The sequence below is a fragment of the Ranitomeya imitator genome, chromosome 4, assembly GCF_032444005.1.
Source record: "Ranitomeya imitator isolate aRanImi1 chromosome 4, aRanImi1.pri, whole genome shotgun sequence".
In the NCBI taxonomy this organism is placed as follows: Eukaryota; Metazoa; Chordata; class Amphibia; order Anura; family Dendrobatidae; genus Ranitomeya; species Ranitomeya imitator.
In genome coordinates this window covers 412,436,328-412,457,741 of record NC_091285.1, presented here as the reverse complement: position 1 = coordinate 412,457,741, position 21,414 = coordinate 412,436,328, and the positions used below count along the sequence as shown (strand labels likewise).

The window sequence follows — 21,414 nt, the reverse complement described above, 5'->3', positions numbered from 1 at the left end:
CTGCCTGGCACTGGCTGCTCCAGGTAAGTTTATCATTAACTAGGATCCCCAAGTCCTTCTCCCTGTCAGATTTACCCAGTGGTTTCCCATTCAGTGTGTAATGGTGATATTGATTCCTTCTTCCCATGTGTATAACCTTACATTTATCATTGTTAAACCTCATCTGCCACCTTTCAGCCCAAGTTTCCAACTTATCCAGATCCATCTGTAGCAGAATACTATCTTCTCTTGTATTAACTGCTTTACATAGTTTTGTATCATCTGCAAATATCAAAGTTACGGGATTTTTCAGTTAGTTAGTGGTCCAAAATAATACAACAATAAAACATTGTTTTTCAACTTACATGTTACAATTTCAAAGAATAAACAGCATGTGATGCAATAAAGGCACCCGTAATTAATACGTGGTTGCACACCCTTTGGCATTGATGACAGCCTCCAAACGTTTCTTGTAGCTTCTTGCACTGCGCAGCTGGTAATTTTCTTCCACTCTTCCTTTGCAGTTTGTTCAAGCTCTTGAATGTTTGCAGGGTCCTTTTTGCTAATGGCAGATTTCAGCTCAAAATTTTCAATCGGACTGTGGTCAAGACTTATTGCTGGCCATTTTAAAACAGTCCATTATTTCTTCTTCAACCACGCCTGTGTACTTTTGGATGTGTGCTGTGTGCTTTGGGTCATTGTCCATGTCCATGTCCTGAAATATGGAATAAAAGGACTTCATTTTCATCGAAATAGTGAGTGCTGCTTTCTTTATTCTTCTGCCCACAGTGACATGTGATTGTTTATAGCTGAACACTTATCGATAAGCCTGCTGTAGTTTTCAGTTTTGATATCTGGCTGGTTTACTAAGGGAAAGCACTGCCAGCACAGGTGCCGTGTTATCTTTTTTCATTCCTGTGATTAGGTCAAGGCCTCCAGTACCAGATGCAGCTAAGCAACATCAACCATGGTGGAGGATCTATAATGCCGTAACTATTGGTAGGGTGTTTTTTTTCTTTATAAGCTTCATTGCACTGTATGTAAACAAACTGCTGCTTTGCATTGCTAAAAGCTCTATTTTTGTTTCATCTGTCCACAGAACATTTTCCCAGATGGATTGAGGTTTGTCAAGGTACTCTTGGGCAAAGATCAGTAGTTCCTATTTATGTCTTTTCTTCAGCAATGGTTTCTTCTTGGCCTTTGCCCATAAAGCTCTGCTTGGTTTAGTGTGCGGCATATAATACTTATTGAAACCATGACCCCGGACAGTTCCAGGTTGGCCTTCAGGTCTTTGGATGTTTGACATGGTGTTGTTGTGAATTCTGTTGTCGGGCTCCCTCCTGTGGTCATGAATGGTACTTCGGCTGGTTCTGTCCATGGACTTCCTCTGGTGGGTGTTTCTGAGTTTCCTTCCACAGGTGACGAGGTTAATTTGTTAGCTGGCTGCTCTATTTAGCTCCTCTTGGATCTTTGCTCCATGCCACCTGTCAATGTTCCAGTATTGGTCTTGTTCACTCCTGGACCGTTCTTGTGACCTGTCTTCCCAGCAGAAGTTAAGTTCCTGCTTGTTTTTCTTTGGTTTGCTATTTTTCTGTCCAGCTTGCTATTTTTATTGTTGTCTTGCTTGCTGGAAGCTCTGGGACGCAGAGGGAGCGCCTCCGCACCGTGAGTCGGTGCGGAGGGTCTTTTTGCGCCCTCTGCGTGGTCTTTTTGTAGGTTTTTGTGCTGACCGCAAAGCAACCTTTCCTATCCTCAGTCTGTTCAGTTAGTCGGGCCTCACTTTGCTAAATCTATTTCATCTCTGTGTTTGTATTTTCATCTTTACTTACAGTCATTATATGTGGGGGGCTGCCTTTTCCTTTGGTGAATTTCTCTGAGGCAAGGTAGGCTTTATTTTTCTATTTTCAGGGCTAGCTAGTTTCTTAGGCTGTGCCGAGTTGCATAGGGAGCGTTAGGAGCAATCCACGGCTATTTCTAGTGTGCGTGATAGGATTAGGGATTGCGGTCAGCAGAGTTCCCACGTCCCAGAGCTCGTCCTATATTATCAGTAACTATCAGGTCATTCCGTGTGCTCTTAACCACCAGGTCCATTATTGTCCTGACCACCAGGTCATAACAGGTGTTTTTTCACCAACCTTCAAAAGACATCTCTTGTCAATTTTCCTCTTTCTCCCATGTCCTTGGAGATTCTTGATGGTACCATGCTTGGCAAAATTCTTAATAAAATTGCGCACTGTTGAAACCAAGGTCTTTTGTAGATGGCCTTATGTCCTTTTGAAGTCTTGGGTTTGCTTATAATAGCAGTTCTAATGTCCTCAGACAGTTCCTTTGTCTTCACCATTGTGACAAAGGAGCAGGGCCTACCATGTGGCTTTTTAAAACACTGAAGTCATTATTCATTGGCCTATTCATGTCACATGGACACTGACAATTAATCACAGTTGATTCTCATTTGTGATTTGCCACAGGCGAGTCAAAATGTGTTTCCATACTACCGTAATTTAATGTAAAGGGTGCCAATACCAGTGTCACAGCAAGCTTTAGGTTTTTCCATTTTCCACTCCATTGTTTTTCGTTTTAAATTATTGCTTATCATTTGCACTATTGTATTTAACACGAGTGCTCTATACAAAAAAAGTTCACTTGATTAATTTCTTTCAGGAGATATTCCAGATTATGTACTTACACTTCATGGGTGCCAATAACGATGAGCAAGACTGTATGTATTGCATGTACCACTCTGTATGAAAACTGCTGATGAGAAGTAAATAATAATTTTAAAGAAAACATAAAAAGGGAGACAATCGGGAGATTTATCAATGTAGTCTCAAGGAAAAATATAAAAAAAATAGAAAAGTTGTCCATAACATCTAATCAGATTCAAGCTACAAAAAATGTACTTACCTAAACCTCACCATATCTGCACTGGAGTCCAGTCTATCTGAGATCATCTCTTTAATAAATTCCAGGAGGCAAAATTTCAACAGGGTACAAAACCAGACCAGGTCTAGATGCCGGTCTCCAAAAACAGTGTGGAGATTCAGAGTGGCCACCTTTGTGTTAACTTAACTCATCTAAGCAGTAATTGACAAGTTCTGCATTTGTACATGTTATACATTTCAGAATCTGAAAGAAGACCCACTTATGAATAAATACAATAGGAATCTGTCATAAAATAAATTGCCATGTTTGTAAAGAAGTGAGGAATAACGTTTTTCAGTATGTTAAAGTAAAAAAAAAAGCAAGGTGACTCTGCAGCATGCGTATGCACAGAATACTGATCAGTGACGCAGGATTCATACAGTGTGGAACAACAAAACGTTATATTTGCTAGAAGAAGAATATATTGTACTTTAAATATCACTACGTTTTAGAAAAAGAAACATTAGTTACCTGCAAGCCACTCTCCTTCAGCCTATGGATCTCCTCTCTGCACAACCTCAGCTCTTCCTGTAACTTCTCCTGTTCCTCCTGGCTGAGGCGGTGACGTTGTTGCAGTTCCTCAATCTCAGTAATAAGACCAGCACACTGTTTGAGTAAGCAACAAGAAGGAGTGAGTGCGGTGAGAGATGGCATGTAAAGAGAAAGAAATACGGACTGTGTTATGTGAAGGTTGTGGGAAATTCATATAAAACTATATTATCACATTATTACATTTACAGATTAACACAATTTCTTATATCCAACACCACCCTTGACCCTTTACACCTGTTATTTCCCACCTATTCTACTGAAACAGCACCAACAAAAGCGACCAATTACCTTCTTGGTGGTTAATCAAAGAGCCTCATTTTTCTAGATTTGTTCTCTGGAATTGACATAATTGACACTAATAATGTCATATCTCCTCTTTAAAATGAACCTGACAGGTTCCCCATAACCGTTTGCAATATGCTAATTAGGGGGGTATTGATTTCCCCTGAATTGTTATCACACTATTCAACTAATCACACCCCTGTGTCGAAGCTGGATCTTTGCAAATATCACTCACATATGTGACTTTTGGAAATGTTTCTGTGTGAAAAACAAAGACTAGGCTTCATTGTGCAGTAACATGAAAAGACGAAAGTCGTGAGCATGCACAAGATTTGTAAAGGGTTGACAGTGATTGTCATGGTAACAAAATGACTAGTGTGGGGACACCTACACCCCCTCGAATAGTCTAAGGCTAATTAGTATATTGTAAATGGATTTATGAAATGTTTGTTTGCCATATAGTGTAATCAAATATACAGTACAATGTGCTTGTTAGGAATAGTATTAGTATAAGGGTATTAATTGTAAGAATATTAATTATAATTAAGGGTATTAATATAAGAATAAATACATGATGGCAGTTTGAAGAGCATGGTGGAGCTGTCAGGTTCTCTTTATCTTTAAAGAGAATTCCTAGTTGGTAGAAAGGTGCCTTGATAACAAGGTTCCCCCAGTGATTAGATGTAATCTGTGAGGAAATCTCTTATTCAGTTTCTTTGCAGCACCACCACAGGGTAAATGAAGTATTACTCAGTGCCCAGTTGGATCAATTGGCTACTTGTGTAAAGCAGGTCATGACCAGATTTAGAGAAGCTCTTTGCAGCTGCTGTCCACCATGGGCAAGAGATGGAAAAGAGGACCTCTTCTTTTAACTCAATTGCTGAATAGAATACATGAAAATGGTTTGTCTGAACTGGAAAACTTCTCTAAAGTCTATTTCCATGGCTTCATCCCATGTCCCACAACATGTTGATTATGCCAAGATAGAGTCCCTAATTTTTACTTTCTCCCAGGGCAATTTCACAAAAATCAAACTCATTATCTTTCCTCTCTCACCCTCATGTCAAAATCTTTACAGTTAGGAACCTCCATATCTGCTCCTATTAAAATGGGTGAATTGCCTTTCTTGCTGGGTTTTGTGCTCTCAGTCATTAATTATTACACTAAATAACCTCACTGACCTCACTTTGTGCTATCTGCACTTTCTCTTCAGCACTCTGTAGCTGGACATTCAGTCTGTTCTTGTCCTCTTCACGAGATGTTTTCTGTTTCTCAGGCTCGCACATGCTCTTTGTCTCAATAACTCCGCTCAAGGCAAAGATGTTTTCAGCATCATATTGTGGGAGTTTTTCCAGTGTCAGACTGTCATTCTCTTCTCCATGATCTTGATGTGACTCTTCTGTGCCATCCTCAGGATTTGTGTCCGCCACTCTGCATAGTAATATATAGATTTATCATAATTCATTACGGTAAAGTAAAGTTTAGGTAATTATACCATTTCCATTAACCATATCATTTGTTTAATCAGATAGCCAAAATAAGTGAATTGCAGCCTCATAGTATCGACACTACGCTGTTGTTCTAAAATTAAACTACTCAACCAAGAGCTGTGTATCTGAGAAAGGAGAATTGACACAAGTACTTTGTCTCTCAATAAAATTCTGAATGGCTTGTAAAACTTTTAAAACAGCTTTTTGTAATAGTTGTTCCACTTGTCTATCGCCATTTTCCTTGTAATCAGTGAAATCCTTTATCTTGCATAATTCTGGTGAGAGAAGATTGTTCCATTGGTATACATTTGGTGCAACTGGTAACTCTCAACAGACTCTTGCACATATCCTTTTACATCACTGCCAAGATAGAATACAGGAACTGCCACCTGATGACATCAATGCCTCCAGTATATGCAGTGCGAAGAGACATGTAAGAGTCTGTAAAATCAACCTACAAACCAGACTAGTGATGAGCGAATATACTCGTTACTCGAGGTTTCTTGAGCATGCTCGGGTGTCCTCCGAGTATTTTTTAGTGCTCGGAGATTTCATTTTTCTTGCTGCAGCTGAATGATTTACATCTTTTAGTCAACATAAGTAAATGTGGGGGTTGCCTGGTTGCTAGGGAATCCCCACATGTACTTAAGCTGGCTAACAGATGTAAATCATTCAGCTGTGGCAAGAAAACTAAATCTCCGAGCACTAAAAAATACTGGAAGGACCCCCAAGCATGCTCGATAAATCTCGAGTAACGAGTATATTCACTCATCACTAAACCAGACCAATGTCCCTCCTTGACTCCAGCCATGAAAAAGCTGCATATGAGAAGTAATATAGTATATCCACCAGTCTAGGATGGTCAGATCTCCCATGTCTTTGTCACACTTGAGCATTTCTAGTTTAATTATTGCCTGATATTTTTGCTATAAAGGCTCCATAAATAGAGCCTGAATTTCGGGAAAAAACAACACGGGGATCCATACTTGGGAATACATGGAGATTTCCTCCACCAATGACTAAGAGAGGGAGGTGTCACATTGCATTAATTTTGGTTCTAAAACAATCCAGTAACGGGGTCAAATTTAGAAATCCCATTTTGAAGTTGTCTACAATTTGAATTTGAATTGTCTTTATATGAGAAGACAGCAGTAAGGGATCGGCAGCAAGACCGATTTATCACAATCTAACAGAAGGCACAACTCTCTACCAAACTCTACATTAATATTCATTGTGGGGACAATAAATGACTCAACATCACCCAGGAAGAGTTGCATGTCATCTGCATAAAGAGACATGTTCTTCTCCACAAGACCACATCTAAACATCGTGAAGAGGAGAAGCTACAGAAGACATCCCTGTTTGTTTCCCAATCAAACAGAAACTTCCACAAAAGAGTCCCATTTGCCGGCAGTCTGGCTATCGCAAAGCCATACAATAATCTCACAAGAGAAACTAAATTAGGGCCAAATTCCAGGCGTCTCCTCCATCACTGCCCATAAATAGTTCCAACTGAATCACTCTGTATCCAGTATCTGCAGAAGTATCTGCAGATTAAGAAATAGCTTCTGAAGTTTACAAGGGATGAGACTTATTGGGCATAAAATGTGATTGTCCCTCATGGATTAGTAAAGCAACAGCTTTTATGCATGGGTGAACATCTCATTAGTGTAACCTGTGCAGTTGGGGCTCAATAGCTTAGTGGACCATTATCATCTTAAAGGGACTCTTTCACATAAAATGACTATTGAGACCAAGTATAGGCGCTTGGTGCATCATGTAATGGCTGGACATTTATACAGCTCTGGCAAAAATTAAGAGACCACCACATCAAACCCTGCCATGGGCAGCCCAATCTCCAGACCTGAACCCCATTGAAAACCTCTGGAATGTAATCAAGAGGATGATGGATAGTCACAAGCCATCAAACAAAGAAGAACTGCTTACATTTTTGCATCAAAAGCAGTGTGAAAGACTGGTGGAAAGCATGCCAAGACGCATGAAAGCTGTGATTAAAAGTCATGGTTATTCCACAAAATATTGAATTCCAAACTCTTCCGGAGTTAAAACATTAGGATTGTTGTTTCTAAATGATTATGAACTTGTTTTCTTTGCATTAATTGAGGTCTGAAAACACTGAGTTATTTTAATTTTGACCATTTTTCTTTGTCAGAAAAAAATACAAAAATTATTGCTTGGAAATTGTGAGACATGGTGTCAGAAGTTTATAGAACAAAATAACATTTTACTCAAAAATATACCTATAAAGAGAAAAAATAAGACAAGCTGAACAGTTTTCAGTGGTCTCTTAATTTTGCCCTAGCTGTATACACCTATCTGCCTGCTTGTTTTGATTGACAGCTCTGGCTTCATGAAGCCAGAGAAGGGTGGAGAAACCAAGCAGGTGGGGAAGTGTATATAAAGCCACATTCACATGTTCAGTATTTCACATCAGTATTTGTTCCATTCCTGATTTTGGCTTTCAATCAGAGGAAAAGTATAATAGAAACACATCACCAGTTCTGTATTTCTCACCCACTCCTGGTTTTGACTTACAGATACTGAGGCAAAATACTGACCAAATACTGAACGTGTGAACGAGGCCTAAATGTTTGGCCCTGCCATGATGCACCAAGTGTCTGTACTTGGTTTAACCAGTTATTCTGCGCTGAGAGAGTCCCTACTATAAGTTTCCTTCTATAAATTGTTTTGCTTCAGCATTCACAATTACTGGTAGATTGTTATAGGGAAAAAATGAGGTAATTTAAGAAGAGCTATAAGGTGAAAGGGGCACACACACAGTTCTGGCACAGGGGTCCTCTGCTGTATGTGTCCATCCCTGCTTTCATTAACCAATTGGTAAGCATCTTAGTCACTAATTTAATATTACTGGCAGCAAGGATATTAAGCGATAGGAGTACATGCTTGCTTGCATGCTGCAGTACATCTCCATAGCATGGGTGGACATACCACCGGTTCAACCGATGCGGCTGCACCAGGGCCCGGAGGCTCTGGGGGGCTCCTGCAGGCAAACACCCCGAAACAGCTGTCTGTGGATGGATACCATGCTTGGCATAGGTGGCTTTCCTTCATAGGATGCTGCCCTTCCCGTGGTTGTTCCTTCCCGGGGAAAGGCCTGGCTATTCACTGCTTGCGTCGAGAAACACGTGATGGTGTCTCCGCAGCTTCTTTACCTGCATCTGCATATTTCCCATAAGGGATGGGGGCAGTGTTCTGGAATCACTGCGTTGAGAAACACGTGATGGTGTCTCCGCAGTGTTGGATGTTTTGGTCTCCCCGAGGCCAATCATCTGTGCCTTTATAGCCTTTTTACTAGGCACTGCTCCTAATAGCCAGATTCCTACTCCACACTGATGAGGGGCAAACACCCCGAAACAGCTGTCTGTGGATGGATACCATGCTTGGCATAGGTGGCTTTCCTTCATAGGATGCTGCCCTTCCCGTGGTTGTTCCTTCCCGGGGAAAGGCCTGGCTATTCACTGCTTGCGTCGAGAAACACGTGATGGTGTCTCCGCAGCTTCTTTACCTGCATCTGCATATTTCCCATAAGGGATGGGGGCAGTGTTCTGGAATCACTGCGTTGAGAAACACGTGATGGTGTCTCCGCAGTGTTGGATGTTTTGGTCTCCCCGAGGCCAATCATCTGTGCCTTTATAGCCTTTTTACTAGGCACTGCTCCTAATAGCCAGATTCCTACTCCACACTGATGAGGGGCAAACACCCCGAAACAGCTGTCTGTGGATGGATACCATGCTTGGCATAGGTGGCTTTCCTTCATAGGATGCTGCCCTTCCCGTGGTTGTTCCTTCCCGGGGAAAGGCCTGGCTATTCACTGCTTGCGTCGAGAAACACGTGATGGTGTCTCCGCAGCTTCTTTACCTGCATCTGCATATTTCCCATAAGGGATGGGGGCAGTGTTCTGGAATCACTGCGTTGAGAAACACGTGATGGTGTCTCCGCAGTGTTGGATGTTTTGGTCTCCCCGAGGCCAATCATCTGTGCCTTTATAGCCTTTTTACTAGGCACTGCTCCTAATAGCCAGATTCCTACTCCACACTGATGAGGGGCAAACACCCCGAAACAGCTGTCTGTGGATGGATACCATGCTTGGCATAGGTGGCTTTCCTTCATAGGATGCTGCCCTTCCCGTGGTTGTTCCTTCCCGGGGAAAGGCCTGGCTATTCACTGCTTGCGTCGAGAAACACGTGATTGTGTCTCCGCAGCTTCTTTACCTGCATCTGCATATTTCCCATAAGGGATGGGGGCAGTGTTCTGGAATCACTGCGTTGAGAAACACGTGATGGTGTCTCCGCAGTGTTGGATGTTTTGGTCTCCCCGAGGCCAATCATCTGTGCCTTTATAGCCTTTTTACTAGGCACTGCTCCTAATAGCCAGATTCCTACTCCACACTGATGAGGGGCAAACACCCCGAAACAGCTGTCTGTGGATGGATACCATGCTTGGCATAGGTGGCTTTCCTTCATAGGATGCTGCCCTTCCCGTGGTTGTTCCTTCCCGGGGAAAGGCCTGGCTATTCACTGCTTGCGTCGAGAAACACGTGATGGTGTCTCCGCAGCTTCTTTACCTGCATCTGCATATTTCCCATAAGGGATGGGGGCAGTGTTCTGGAATCACTGCGTTGAGAAACACGTGATGGTGTCTCCGCAGTGTTGGATGTTTTGGTCTCCCCGAGGCCAATCATCTGTGCCTTTATAGCCTTTTTACTAGGCACTGCTCCTAATAGCCAGATTCCTACTCCACACTGATGAGGGGCAAACACCCCGAAACAGCTGTCTGTGGATGGATACCATGCTTGGCATAGGTGGCTTTCCTTCATAGGATGCTGCCCTTCCCGTGGTTGTTCCTTCCCGGGGAAAGGCCTGGCTATTCACTGCTTGCGTCGAGAAACACGTGATGGTGTCTCCGCAGCTTCTTTACCTGCATCTGCATATTTCCCATAAGGGATGGGGGCAGTGTTCTGGAATCACTGCGTTGAGAAACACGTGATGGTGTCTCCGCAGTGTTGGATGTTTTGGTCTCCCCGAGGCCAATCATCTGTGCCTTTATAGCCTTTTTACTAGGCACTGCTCCTAATAGCCAGATTCCTACTCCACACTGATGAGGGGCAAACACCCCGAAACAGCTGTCTGTGGATGGATACCATGCTTGGCATAGGTGGCTTTCCTTCATAGGATGCTGCCCTTCCCGTTGTTGTTCCTTCCCGGGGAAAGGCCTGGCTATTCACTGCTTGCGTCGAGAAACACGTGATGGTGTCTCCGCAGCTTCTTTACCTGCATGATGCACCAAGTGTCTGTACTTGGTTTAACCAGTTATTCTGCGCTGAGAGAGTCCCTACTATAAGTTTCCTTCTATAAATTGTTTTGCTTCAGCATTCACAATTACTGGTAGATTGTTATAGGGAAAAAATGAGGTAATTTAAGAAGAGCTATAAGGTGAAAGGGGCACACACACAGTTCTGGCACAGGGGTCCTCTGCTGTATGTGTCCATCCCTGCTTTCATTAACCAATTGGTAAGCATCTTAGTCACTAATTTAATATTACTGGCAGCAAGGATATTAAGCGATAGGAGTACATGCTTGCTTGCATGCTGCAGTACATCTCCATAGCATGGGTGGACATACCACCGGTTCAACCGATGCGGCTGCACCAGGGCCCGGAGGCTCTGGGGGGCTCCTGCAGGCAGAGCCGACATTAGGGGCAGGCAGCTGCCTAGGGCCACCGCTCCCCAGGGGCCCTCAGCTAGCGGCACATCACGCAGCCGCTATGGGGCCCCTTTGAGGCAGGGTGGCCCGCCTGCTGCCAGCACCGACTCCCCCGCTGCATTGAACTATACCGGCGTCTGTCGGTACAGTTCAAAGCAATGATGGAGGAGAGCGTCAGATGACGCTCCCTGTCCCATCATTCCCCGCTCTGCCTCTGACACTGCGGGTGCGTGAAGACGTCATCGCGCACTCACTTTGCACCAGCCGGCAGTGCAGCCACCAAGACAGGAGCAGGGAGCAGCGTGGGCATGAGGAGAGGTGAGGAGTGTCTTTTTTTTATACTATAACAGTGAGTACTGGACTGTGGGGCCATTCTGGGGGGGATGAGAGATGCGGGCTGTGTTATATACTATGTGGTCTGTGCTATATACTACGTGGGCTGTGTTATATACTACGTGGGCTGTGTTATATACTACGTGGGCTGTGCAATATACTATGTGGGCTATGCTGTATACTACGCAGCTGTGCTATATACTATGTGGCTGTGCTATATACTACATGGCTGTGCTATATACTATGTGACTGTGCTATATGCTACGTGGGCTGTGCTATATATTACATATCTGTGCTATATACTACATGGGCTGTGTTATATACTACCTGAGCTGTGCTATATACTACGTGGCTGTGCTATATACTATGTGGGCTGTGCTGTATACTACATGGCTGTTCTATATAATACGTGGGCTGTGCTGTATACTACGTGTGGTGTGCTGTATACTACATGGCTGTTCTATTTACTACATGGGTTGTGCTATATACCACGTGGGCTGTGCTATATACCATGAGGGCTGTGCTGTGTACCACATGGCTGTTCTATATACTATGTGGGCTGTGCTGTATACTACATGGCTGTTCTATATACTACATGGCTGTTCTATATACTACATGGGCTGTGCTATATACTACATGGCTGTGCTATATGCTACGTGGGCTGTGCTGTATACTACATGGCTGTGCTATGTACTACATAGGCTGCGTTATATACTACGTGGTTGTGCTATATACTACGTGGCTGTGCTATATACTACGTGGCTGTGCTATATGCTACGTGGCTGTGCTAAATACTACGTGGGCAGTGTTATATGCTACGTGGCTGTGCTATATGATATGTGGCTGTGCTATATGCTATGTGGCTGTGCTATATGCTATGTGGCTGTGTTATATACTATGCCGGCTGTGTTATATACTATGCTGGCTGTGTTATATACTATGTGGGCTGTGTTATATACTACGTGGGCTGTGCTATATACTACGTGGCTGTGTTATATACTATGCCACCTGTGTTATATACTATGTGTGCTGTGTTACATACTACGTAGGCTGTGTTATATACTACGTGGGCTGTGCAATATACTACATGGGCTGTGTTATATACTACGTGGCTGTGTTATATACTATGTGGGCTGTGCTATATACTATGCGGGCTGTGCTATATACTACGTGGGCTGTGCTATATACTACTCGGGCTGTGCTATATACTATGCGGGCTGTGCTATATATACTATGGGGGGTATATTATATTCTATGGGGGTATATTATATTCTATGGGGGGCTGTGTTATATACTATGTGGCTGTGTTATATACTATTGGGGGTATATGATATTCTTTGGGGAGGTTGTGTTATATATTATGGGGGGTATATTATATTCTATGGGGGGCTGTGTTATTTACTATGTGGCTGTGTTATATACTATGAGGGCACATTATACATTATATTCTATGGGGGAGGCTGTGTTATATAATATGGGGTACTGTTGTGAATTCTGTTGTCAAGCTCCCTCCTGTGGTCATGAATGGTACTTCGGCTGGTTCTGTCCATGGGCTTCCTCTGGTGGATGTGAGTGGGGCTGCGGCTTCTGAGTTTCCTTCCACAGGTGACGAGGTTAATTCGTTAGCTGGCTGCTCTATTTAACTCCACTTAGATCATTGCTCCATGCCACCTGTCAATGTTCCAGTATTGGTCTGGTTCGCTCCTGGATCGTTCTGGTGACCTGTCTTATCCTGCTTGTTTTTCTCTTGTTTGCTATTTTTCTGTCCAGCTTGCTATTTTGATTTTTGTCTTGCTTGCTGGAAGCTCTGGAAGGCAGAGGGGCGCCTCCGCACCGTGAGTTGGTGCGGAGGGTCTTTTTGCGCCCTCTGCATGGTTTTTTGTAGTTTTTGTGCTGACCACAAAGTTACCTTTCCTATCCTCTGTCTGTTCAGTAAGTTGGGCCTCTCTTTGCTAAAATCTATTTCATCTCTGTGTTTGTGATTTTCATCTTAACTCACAGTCATTATATGTGGGGGGCTGCCTTTTCCTTTGGGGAATTTCTCTGAGGCAAGGTAGGTTTCATTTTTCTATCTTTAGGGCTAGCTAGTTCTTAGGCTGTGACGAGTTGCATAGGGAGCGTTAGGAGCAATCCACGGCTATTTCTAGTGTGTGTGATAGGATTAGGGATTGCGGTCAGCAGAGTTCCCACGTCCCAGAGCTTGTCCTGTATTATTAATAACTATCAGGTCTTTCCGTGCGCTCTTAACCACCAGGTCCATTATTGTCCTAACCACCAGGTCATAACAGGGTACATTATATTCTATGGGGGAGTCTGTGTTATACTATGGGGGTACATTATATTCTATGGGGAGGCTGTTATATACTATGGGGACTGCATTATATTCTATGGGGGCTACATTATATACTATGGGGAGGTGGGCTGTTTTATATTCTATGGGGGGCTGTATTAGATTTTATGAGGGAGGATTGCATCATACTCTTTGATGGGGCTACATTATATTCTATGGGGAGGTGGGCTGTATTCTATTCGGGGCTATATTATATTCTAAGGGGGCTGTATTATATTTATATTCTATGAGGCGTTATTGCATCATACTCTATGAGGGGCTACATTATACTATATGAGGGGGGGTTGCATTATATTCATTATATTCTATGGGGGTTACATTATACTCTGTGGGGTGGTTGCATTATGCTCTATGGGGTGGCTGCATTATACTATTTGTGGGCTGCATTATACTGTATCGATGACTATGGGGAATACATTATCCTATATGAAGAACTATGGGATGCATTATACTATGGGAAGTGAATTGTACGACACGGATGATGATGGCGGTGCATTATACTATATGGAACACTATGAGGAGTGTATTATACTATGTGGAGGACTGATCAGTGTATTTTAATATATGGCGTACTATAGGTAGTGTAGTAAACTATATGGAGGACTATGTGAAGTGTATAATACTATATGGAGGACTGAGGAGTGTATTATACTATATGGAGGACTATAGGGCATATTATATTATATGGAGGACTATGCAGTGTGCATTTTACAATATGGAGGACTGTGGTGCACATTATAATATATGGAGAACTATGGGGTGTATTATCCTAAACAAGCAAAATGCTGCTTATTCTTCGAATGATTGGATTGTTTGTGCTGAAACAGAAATCATTGTTCTCAGCAGCACATCACCGGTGTAAACTGTAGATGTGCTGCTGATACCATGATCCTGTATGATGATCTGTTAGTGATCTATTAGTGATCATTCTTTCTCAGACGGTGGAAAGAGGCCAGGAAACAAGCGTTGAACGACTTCAATATTGTCGATCACACTCATTTAGTGGCCTGAACGCAGCGCATGTAAGTACAACCGTAATGCTTCTGTGTGATGTGAAATATGTTAGCATTTGGGGCCCCATTTTAAACTTTGCCTAAAACCGGCCCTGCCTGAAGGGCAACTAATATTGAGGCCAATCTGGCCAGTTTATCCGGCCCCGTAGGCTCCGGGGGGCCCCTTGCCAGATTGCCCTCTTGTGCGGTGGGCAGGGAGCAAGCAGGAGAAAATGGCAGCAGAGCGGAGCTGCAGGGAATGCTTACTGCCAGCGCTTCCTGTCCCACACAGCAGAGGCTGAATGAAATCATCATTCAGCGCAGTGGCTGTGCGATACAGGAAGCTGCCGGCGATGGTGAAGCTTCAGGATACTGTGCACAGAGGTGAGGTGAGGCGAGTGTGTGTGTATGCAGAGAGGTGAATGGTGCTGTGTGTGTGTAGGTGGAGGAGAGGGCAATGATGGGGCGGAAGGCAATGATTGGGTTGACTGAGAGGGCAATGATAGGGGTGGTGGGGGAGGAAGAAATGATGGAGGTGGTGAATGTGCAATAATGGGGTGGTGGGGATAAAGCAATAATGAAGGTGGTGAAGGGGGCAATCCTGTGGGTGGGGGAGAGGGCAATAATGGGTGCGGGGGGAGGAGGACAATGAGGGGGATTGGGATGGGAGGAAAGGGTATTTATAATGGATTTAGGAACGGGGAGGTGGAGGAAGACGTTATTATCGATTATTATGTCTAACAGTCCCTTAGTATATGCTGTAGTGTACGCACTTATGTATAGCACACTCCATTAGTATGTATGTGTGTATATATATATATAGCTTTGTCGCTTTAAAAGTAGGGGGGCCCAGACACATTTCCTGCAGCAGGCAGCTGTCTGTGTCCGCGCCTGCTCCATAGATGTTGTTTGCAGCAACATTTATAATGATGGTCCTCACTTGCAGGAGTAGAACAATGTATTGTGAATGTGTCATTGGGGATGGACTGCAATGCGTAAATGTGAATTATTGATTGAGGTCAGAGAAGTGCATGGTGGATTTTTATGAAGGAGAGACACATAGGAGATAAGTAATCAAATGGCATTTCCAATAGAGTAAGACTGGCCAAATTCATTAGAGGTGCTCACTTACCTATATAATTGGCTCCTTTTTTTGAAGTGCTAATTAAATGTATGTCAGTTATGAGCTTGAATAGATTTCCACTATAATTTATGATAATTTCTTGTATGATTTATAGGGATACTGTTAGACTTTGATTGCCAGCTACTCTAGTATTAAGCCCTAATTTTTTTTATTTTTTTTAGTAAAATGTCAGGACCAGCATAAAAAAGTAAAAATAATATACCGGTAATATATCTACAGTTACACAGAAAACTAGTGTCAATACTATATTGTAAATAACGGCACCGCGCTCGGGTTATAAAAGAAATGTCATTACCCTAATGCTCCTGGATATGCTGATGAACACATATGTCCTGCTGACAACAAGATATGGGCTGGTGTACTAAAGTCAGGGGCTGCACTGCTATGTGCTTACAATGAGCCCCTTCTAGAAAACAATACTAAGGGGCTAAATAGAAAAGAAGGAGGAAAGGAAGAGGTTCCTTACCATGAATGACAATACTGGGCACACTCCGCTGCTGATGGGCGTATGGACGGATGAGGCACAGTCATGAACGCTGGCAATGATCAGAGGGTGGGCACGCAGGAGCGTGTGCGGTCGGGCGGCACGGATGCAGCACAATCCGTGCCAGCTGGCGATGACCGGAGGGTGGGCACACAAGAGCGTGTGCGGACGAGCGGTATACAGTGCCGCTACTGAGTGCAGAGCCAGGGAATGTCCCGGCCGGAGGCGTCCCTGGTTGCACTAGGAAACCAAGATGGCCGACGCTGACAAGCAGCGTGTGACGTCACAGGCCTATGGAGGCTCCCGAGGACCAAAAGGATTACCGGTAATCCTTTTGGTCCTCGGGAGCCTCCATAGGCCTGTGACGTCACACGCTGCTTGTCAGCGTCGGCCATCTTGGTTTCCTAGTGCAACCAGGGACGCCTCCGGCCGGGACATTCCCTGGCTCTGCACTCAGTAGCGGCACTGTATACCGCTCGTCCGCACACGCTCTTGTGTGCCCACCCTCCGGTCATCGCCAGCTGGCACGGATTGTGCTGCATCCGTGCCGCCCGACCGCACACGCTCCTGCGTGCCCACCCTCTGATCATTGCCAGCGTTCATGACTGTGCCTCATCCGTCCATACGCCCATCAGCAGCGGAGTGTGCCCAGTATTGTCATTCATGGTAAGGAACCTCTTCCTTTCCTCCTTCTTTTCTATTTAGCCCCTTAGTATTGTTTTCTAGAAGGGGCTCATTGTAAGCACATAGCAGTGCAGCCCCTGACTTTAGTACACCAGCCCATATCTTGTTGTCAGCAGGACATATGTGTTCATCAGCATATCCAGGAGCATTAGGGTAATGACATTTCTTTTATAACCCGAGCGCGGTGCCGTTATTTACAATATATTTTTTTGGTTCTTTCAGAAAGTGGCACATGTTCTGTGGCCACCAGCAGCTGGGTTATTGTGTCAGGTTATCCCCATTTATATAGTGGGTTGAGGTGTAGAGCGCCGGTGATAGTGTTTTGTACTTTTAGTGTCAATACTAGTTCCTCCATATGTTTATCTATCAGACTTCTTTTTTTAAGGTGAGTTTGTTATAAATCGTTTATTTGTTATAATAGATATCTCAAGGTCATTCAAACTAGTAAATGATATGAACCTCAAAATTATCAATTTTTTTTAGATATGTTTAAAAAAAATGGACATAACACATTAAACATTAAATTTTTATCTCCCTAGTGGGATGGATACATTTATTCACACCAGGCAACACCAAATATATCCTGTTGTACTCTATAGTGTTATCCTATTAAAATAAACTTCCCAGCCACTGAGGTTGGCACCTTACAATAAAGCGATATATGGCACCCCCACTCACTGGTGGCTGTCTCTAGATGACCTTAGTTCATCCTAAACTATTACTTATCTTGTTGTGCAAGGCATTATTAAAGGTCATATAAGAGGGGTATACAGGGTGGATACACAAGTTTTACAAAAGGATAAAGGAAGGTGAATCTATAGTGATAGATACTGGTTGTATATAACCACCTGACAGTCATAGTTGAGGAGGCTCAGATACATCCTTTCTCAGCTCCTATATGAACAATATGCAATCAGCATTTCTAATTATTAAATCTGATTACTGATTACCGGTAACTTATCTTTTGCCTTTCATGCCTTGATGCTTTTCCCCGTATCTTTGTTCATCAGGAGGCCCGGATAGTAGGTTGAAAAGTGGATAAGACTTCCAGCATGAAAGGCGAAAGATAAGTAACTGATGATCAGCAACTGGATTTACTAATTAGAAATACTGACAATATATTGTTCATTAAATATAAGAGCTGAAAAGGGGATATAGGGGATGTGGCAGAACCTATAATACTCCACCCCCTTCTCTTGTGAAAAACTGATTATAGCTGCTATGTGTCTAATGTATATAATGTTATATTGCATGTACTTGTTAAATAGGGAAAGTGTAGTGTTGAAGTTTGGACACTAGATGGGGGACAACAATGCAAATAGTCATGATTGGAGGGGTCAGCTGCAGTTAAGACAGGGAAGACTTCCTGATTAGGTTCAGATGGGCCAAGGCGCCCAGACAGTCCACACGGGCTTAAGTGCCCAGGACAATAGCAGCTTCCACGCAACGTTTTAGCAAGAGAAAAAGCCCAGCCATCCACAGCATTGGGCCAGAATAGCAGAGGCCAGTACAGCAGTGGGAAGGAGAAACAAACCAGTTTGGGGACACAGGTAGCTCCAGGATGTGGCAGCTTATAGCTTGGGCAGATGCCCTCAGTACCGGGGTGAAGCGATTGCAGGGGGAACACCCAGATGCAGTGAGCTTGGAATAGAAGGATGTTGGATCACCACAAGGCACAGTACTGAAGGGCAGGTCGCTCACCAAGTGGCAACTAGCTTCGGAGATGGAAATTCTATTGTCTGGTGCGAAACAGACTAAGGAAGATCTAACCATAGCAAAGCTGAATTGAGAGGATGCTGAGGAACCATGCGGCACGGTCCGACCCTGGTATGTGCTGTGTGACAGGAATGAAGGTCCAGGGCAAGAAGAGGAGATGTGTAATGCAAATCCTGTTGTAAATGCTGTGAGAAATCTGGATGTGCTGCGTAAAGCTAACAACAAAGTTGTTTATTTGAAAGTTGAACAGGACTGTGTCTCAATCTTTATTACACCAACTGATGGGAACCTACAGCAAAATAGAGGTGCAGAAAGTGGAGCCACAGGTACGCAAAGTGATGGACAATAGAGTTGAGCGACTTTTACTTTTTTAGGATCGAGTCAGGTTTCACGAAACCTGACTTTGTCAAAAGTCGGGTCAGGTAAAATCGGCCAATTATTTCGAAAAGTCGGGGGCCGAGCTAAACACAAAACCCAATGCAAGTCAATGGTGAATCAAAGTCGGCAGTGAGTGGAGGACAGGAAAACACCTACAGTACCCAATTTAAGCTGGTCAATCTTAATTTACTTTATAACAATAGTTAGGCATTGAAAACAGGGGGTCATTTGGCTAAAGTTGTGGGGGGGTAGGGCTGGCTCAAGGTTTTCATGGGCCCAGGAAGCATGGAATACGTCACAGTGGTGGAGCAGGGAGAGGTAAGTATTTCAACTTAGCAAGTGCTGTGATCCTGAGCAAGCAGGGGGGCCCACTCGTTGGCACTTGGCACTGGCACAGGGCCCCTCATAGTACGGCGGTGTGTTTGACGGCGGGTGGCACCTCCCACTGCCAGAGACACTTTTGCGTACTATGAGGGGCCCTGTGCCAGTGACGTCGCCAACGAATATGCCCCCCACCTGATGAAGGAACCTGCACTTTCATCTGCACCTTCCTCTATGTCCCCATGTAAGGTGGTATAGTATGCGGGAAGGGGAACCTGACTTTCAGCAGGGTCAGATTCAGGCTGTGTAGAGTGCAAGGGGAATGTAGTGGTCTGGGTCAATGTACCAGCAGACTCATCTAGCAAAGGCTGGGCAATGGGCAGGATCAGGAGGAAACACAGATATAGGCCCAAATAATAAAGTAGGCTAAATGCAGTTCAAAATTGGTAACAGGACTAAACAGGCGGCATAGCTTTGTTCAGTGGAGGACAGCTGTAATGAGTGGCGCAGACACAGTTAGTAGGCCCAAATACAAAAGTAGGCTAAAAGCAGTTCAAAATTGGTAACAAGACTAAACAGGCGGCATAGCTAGGTACTGGGGTGGGCTCCTCTGCTGAGTAGCAGACAGTGGTAGTAGGCGCAAAGTATTAACTGGTCAAAATGGAGGCCAGGACCCTTGTATATTTTAACTATCATCTATCATTTCAACAAATTTATATTGGCAGTGCCATTGAAGGATTTAGCAGCACAGACTACACAGTGGTGGAGCAGGGAGAGGTAAGTATTGCAAGTGGTAGAGCACTGTTCGAGCTGGGGGGGAACACTCTCTCGTGGGTGGCGGTACTGGCACAGGGCCTCTCATATTACGACGGTGTGTCTGATGTTGGTTGTGCACCACCACTGTCAGAGACACTTCATTGTACTATGAGGGACCCTGTGCCAGTGCTGTCACCCAAGAGTGGGCGCACTCACCCGGCACTGGCACGGGTGCTTGCGCTAGGTGGTGACCACGGCTCTGTGGGGGGAGTCAGCCCATTTAGGGAGGTATAAAAATGGCCTATGGTGGACATTCAGCAGCTGCAAATGGCGGAATTGGAGAAGTCAGTAAGAGGAGGCCAAAAGCCAGACATTTTTCAGGCAAGCTATGTGTGAGCAGGAGAAGGTGGGGCAAAATAAATTGAAATCCATGATTGGTTGATTTTAATGAAGGTTAGATCATCAACATTCTGGGTAGCCAGACGTGTCCTTTTTTCGGTCAGTATTGAAGCAGCAACACTGAAGACTCTTTCTGATAGCACACTAGAAGCCGGGCAAGCGAGCTGCTGTAATGCATATTCTGCCAATTCAGGCCAGGTGTCTATTTTAGATGAACAGTAATCAAAGGAGAATGACCTGTGAGGGAGAACATCGATAAGGGAGGACCGAAAGTCGGCGATTTTTGAATTTGTCCGATCCTTTTCGCTCAACCCTAATGGACAATGTTTTCATGTATTGGGAGGCCAGGGCACAGCTATACCACAGTGTTTGGCCATGACTATGGCCCTGGTCATGCCCCTTACAAGGAGATAAAAAATGTTTGTATTTTTTGTGCTGTATCTGTTTTTTCTTTTAATGCATATCTAATAAAATTGACAATTTTAAGATTTATATGATCTACTACTTTAAAGTGTGTTTGGTAATAATATATTTTATGAAGAATGCATGGTGATATCTATAATAAAATGTTTTTAACTTCATTGTTGCTTTTTATTACCAGACATAACCGAACTGAATGAGCAAGTGATATCGAGGCAAATACATCAAGATTTACCTTTCTCCGCCCATTAGCAAGAGATGACTCTTCAGTTGACTGTTGCTCTCTTGCAGAATACTGCGTTCCATCTGGAGGTGCTGACACTGGTCTCGCAGGAACTGCAGCTCCCCTGTCATAGGGGCATAAAATATGAATGTAATTTCGAACTCAGAGCAGACATGATAAAAAATCATTGGAACTCAGGGGACTAGTTAAGGAGACATATAAATGTAACAGTAATACATAGTTGT

At 43.9% G+C, this 21,414-nt stretch overlaps 1 protein-coding gene across 5 annotated transcripts in view; it reads right to left on the bottom strand.

Moving 5' to 3' along the window:
- Positions 1-21,414, bottom strand: part of CCDC136 (coiled-coil domain containing 136) — a 123,548-nt gene that overhangs the window by 41,495 nt on the left and 60,639 nt on the right. For all 5 annotated transcript variants that reach the window (XM_069765422.1, XM_069765421.1, XM_069765423.1 and 2 more), the window contains exons 6-8: positions 21,182-21,293; positions 4,917-5,166; positions 3,373-3,507 (exon numbers count right to left, since the gene is read on the bottom strand). In XM_069765422.1, coding sequence (XP_069621523.1) covers positions 3,373-3,507; positions 4,917-5,166; positions 21,182-21,293 — 497 coding nt within the window. The remainder of the gene's footprint in view (positions 1-3,372; positions 3,508-4,916; positions 5,167-21,181; positions 21,294-21,414) is intronic.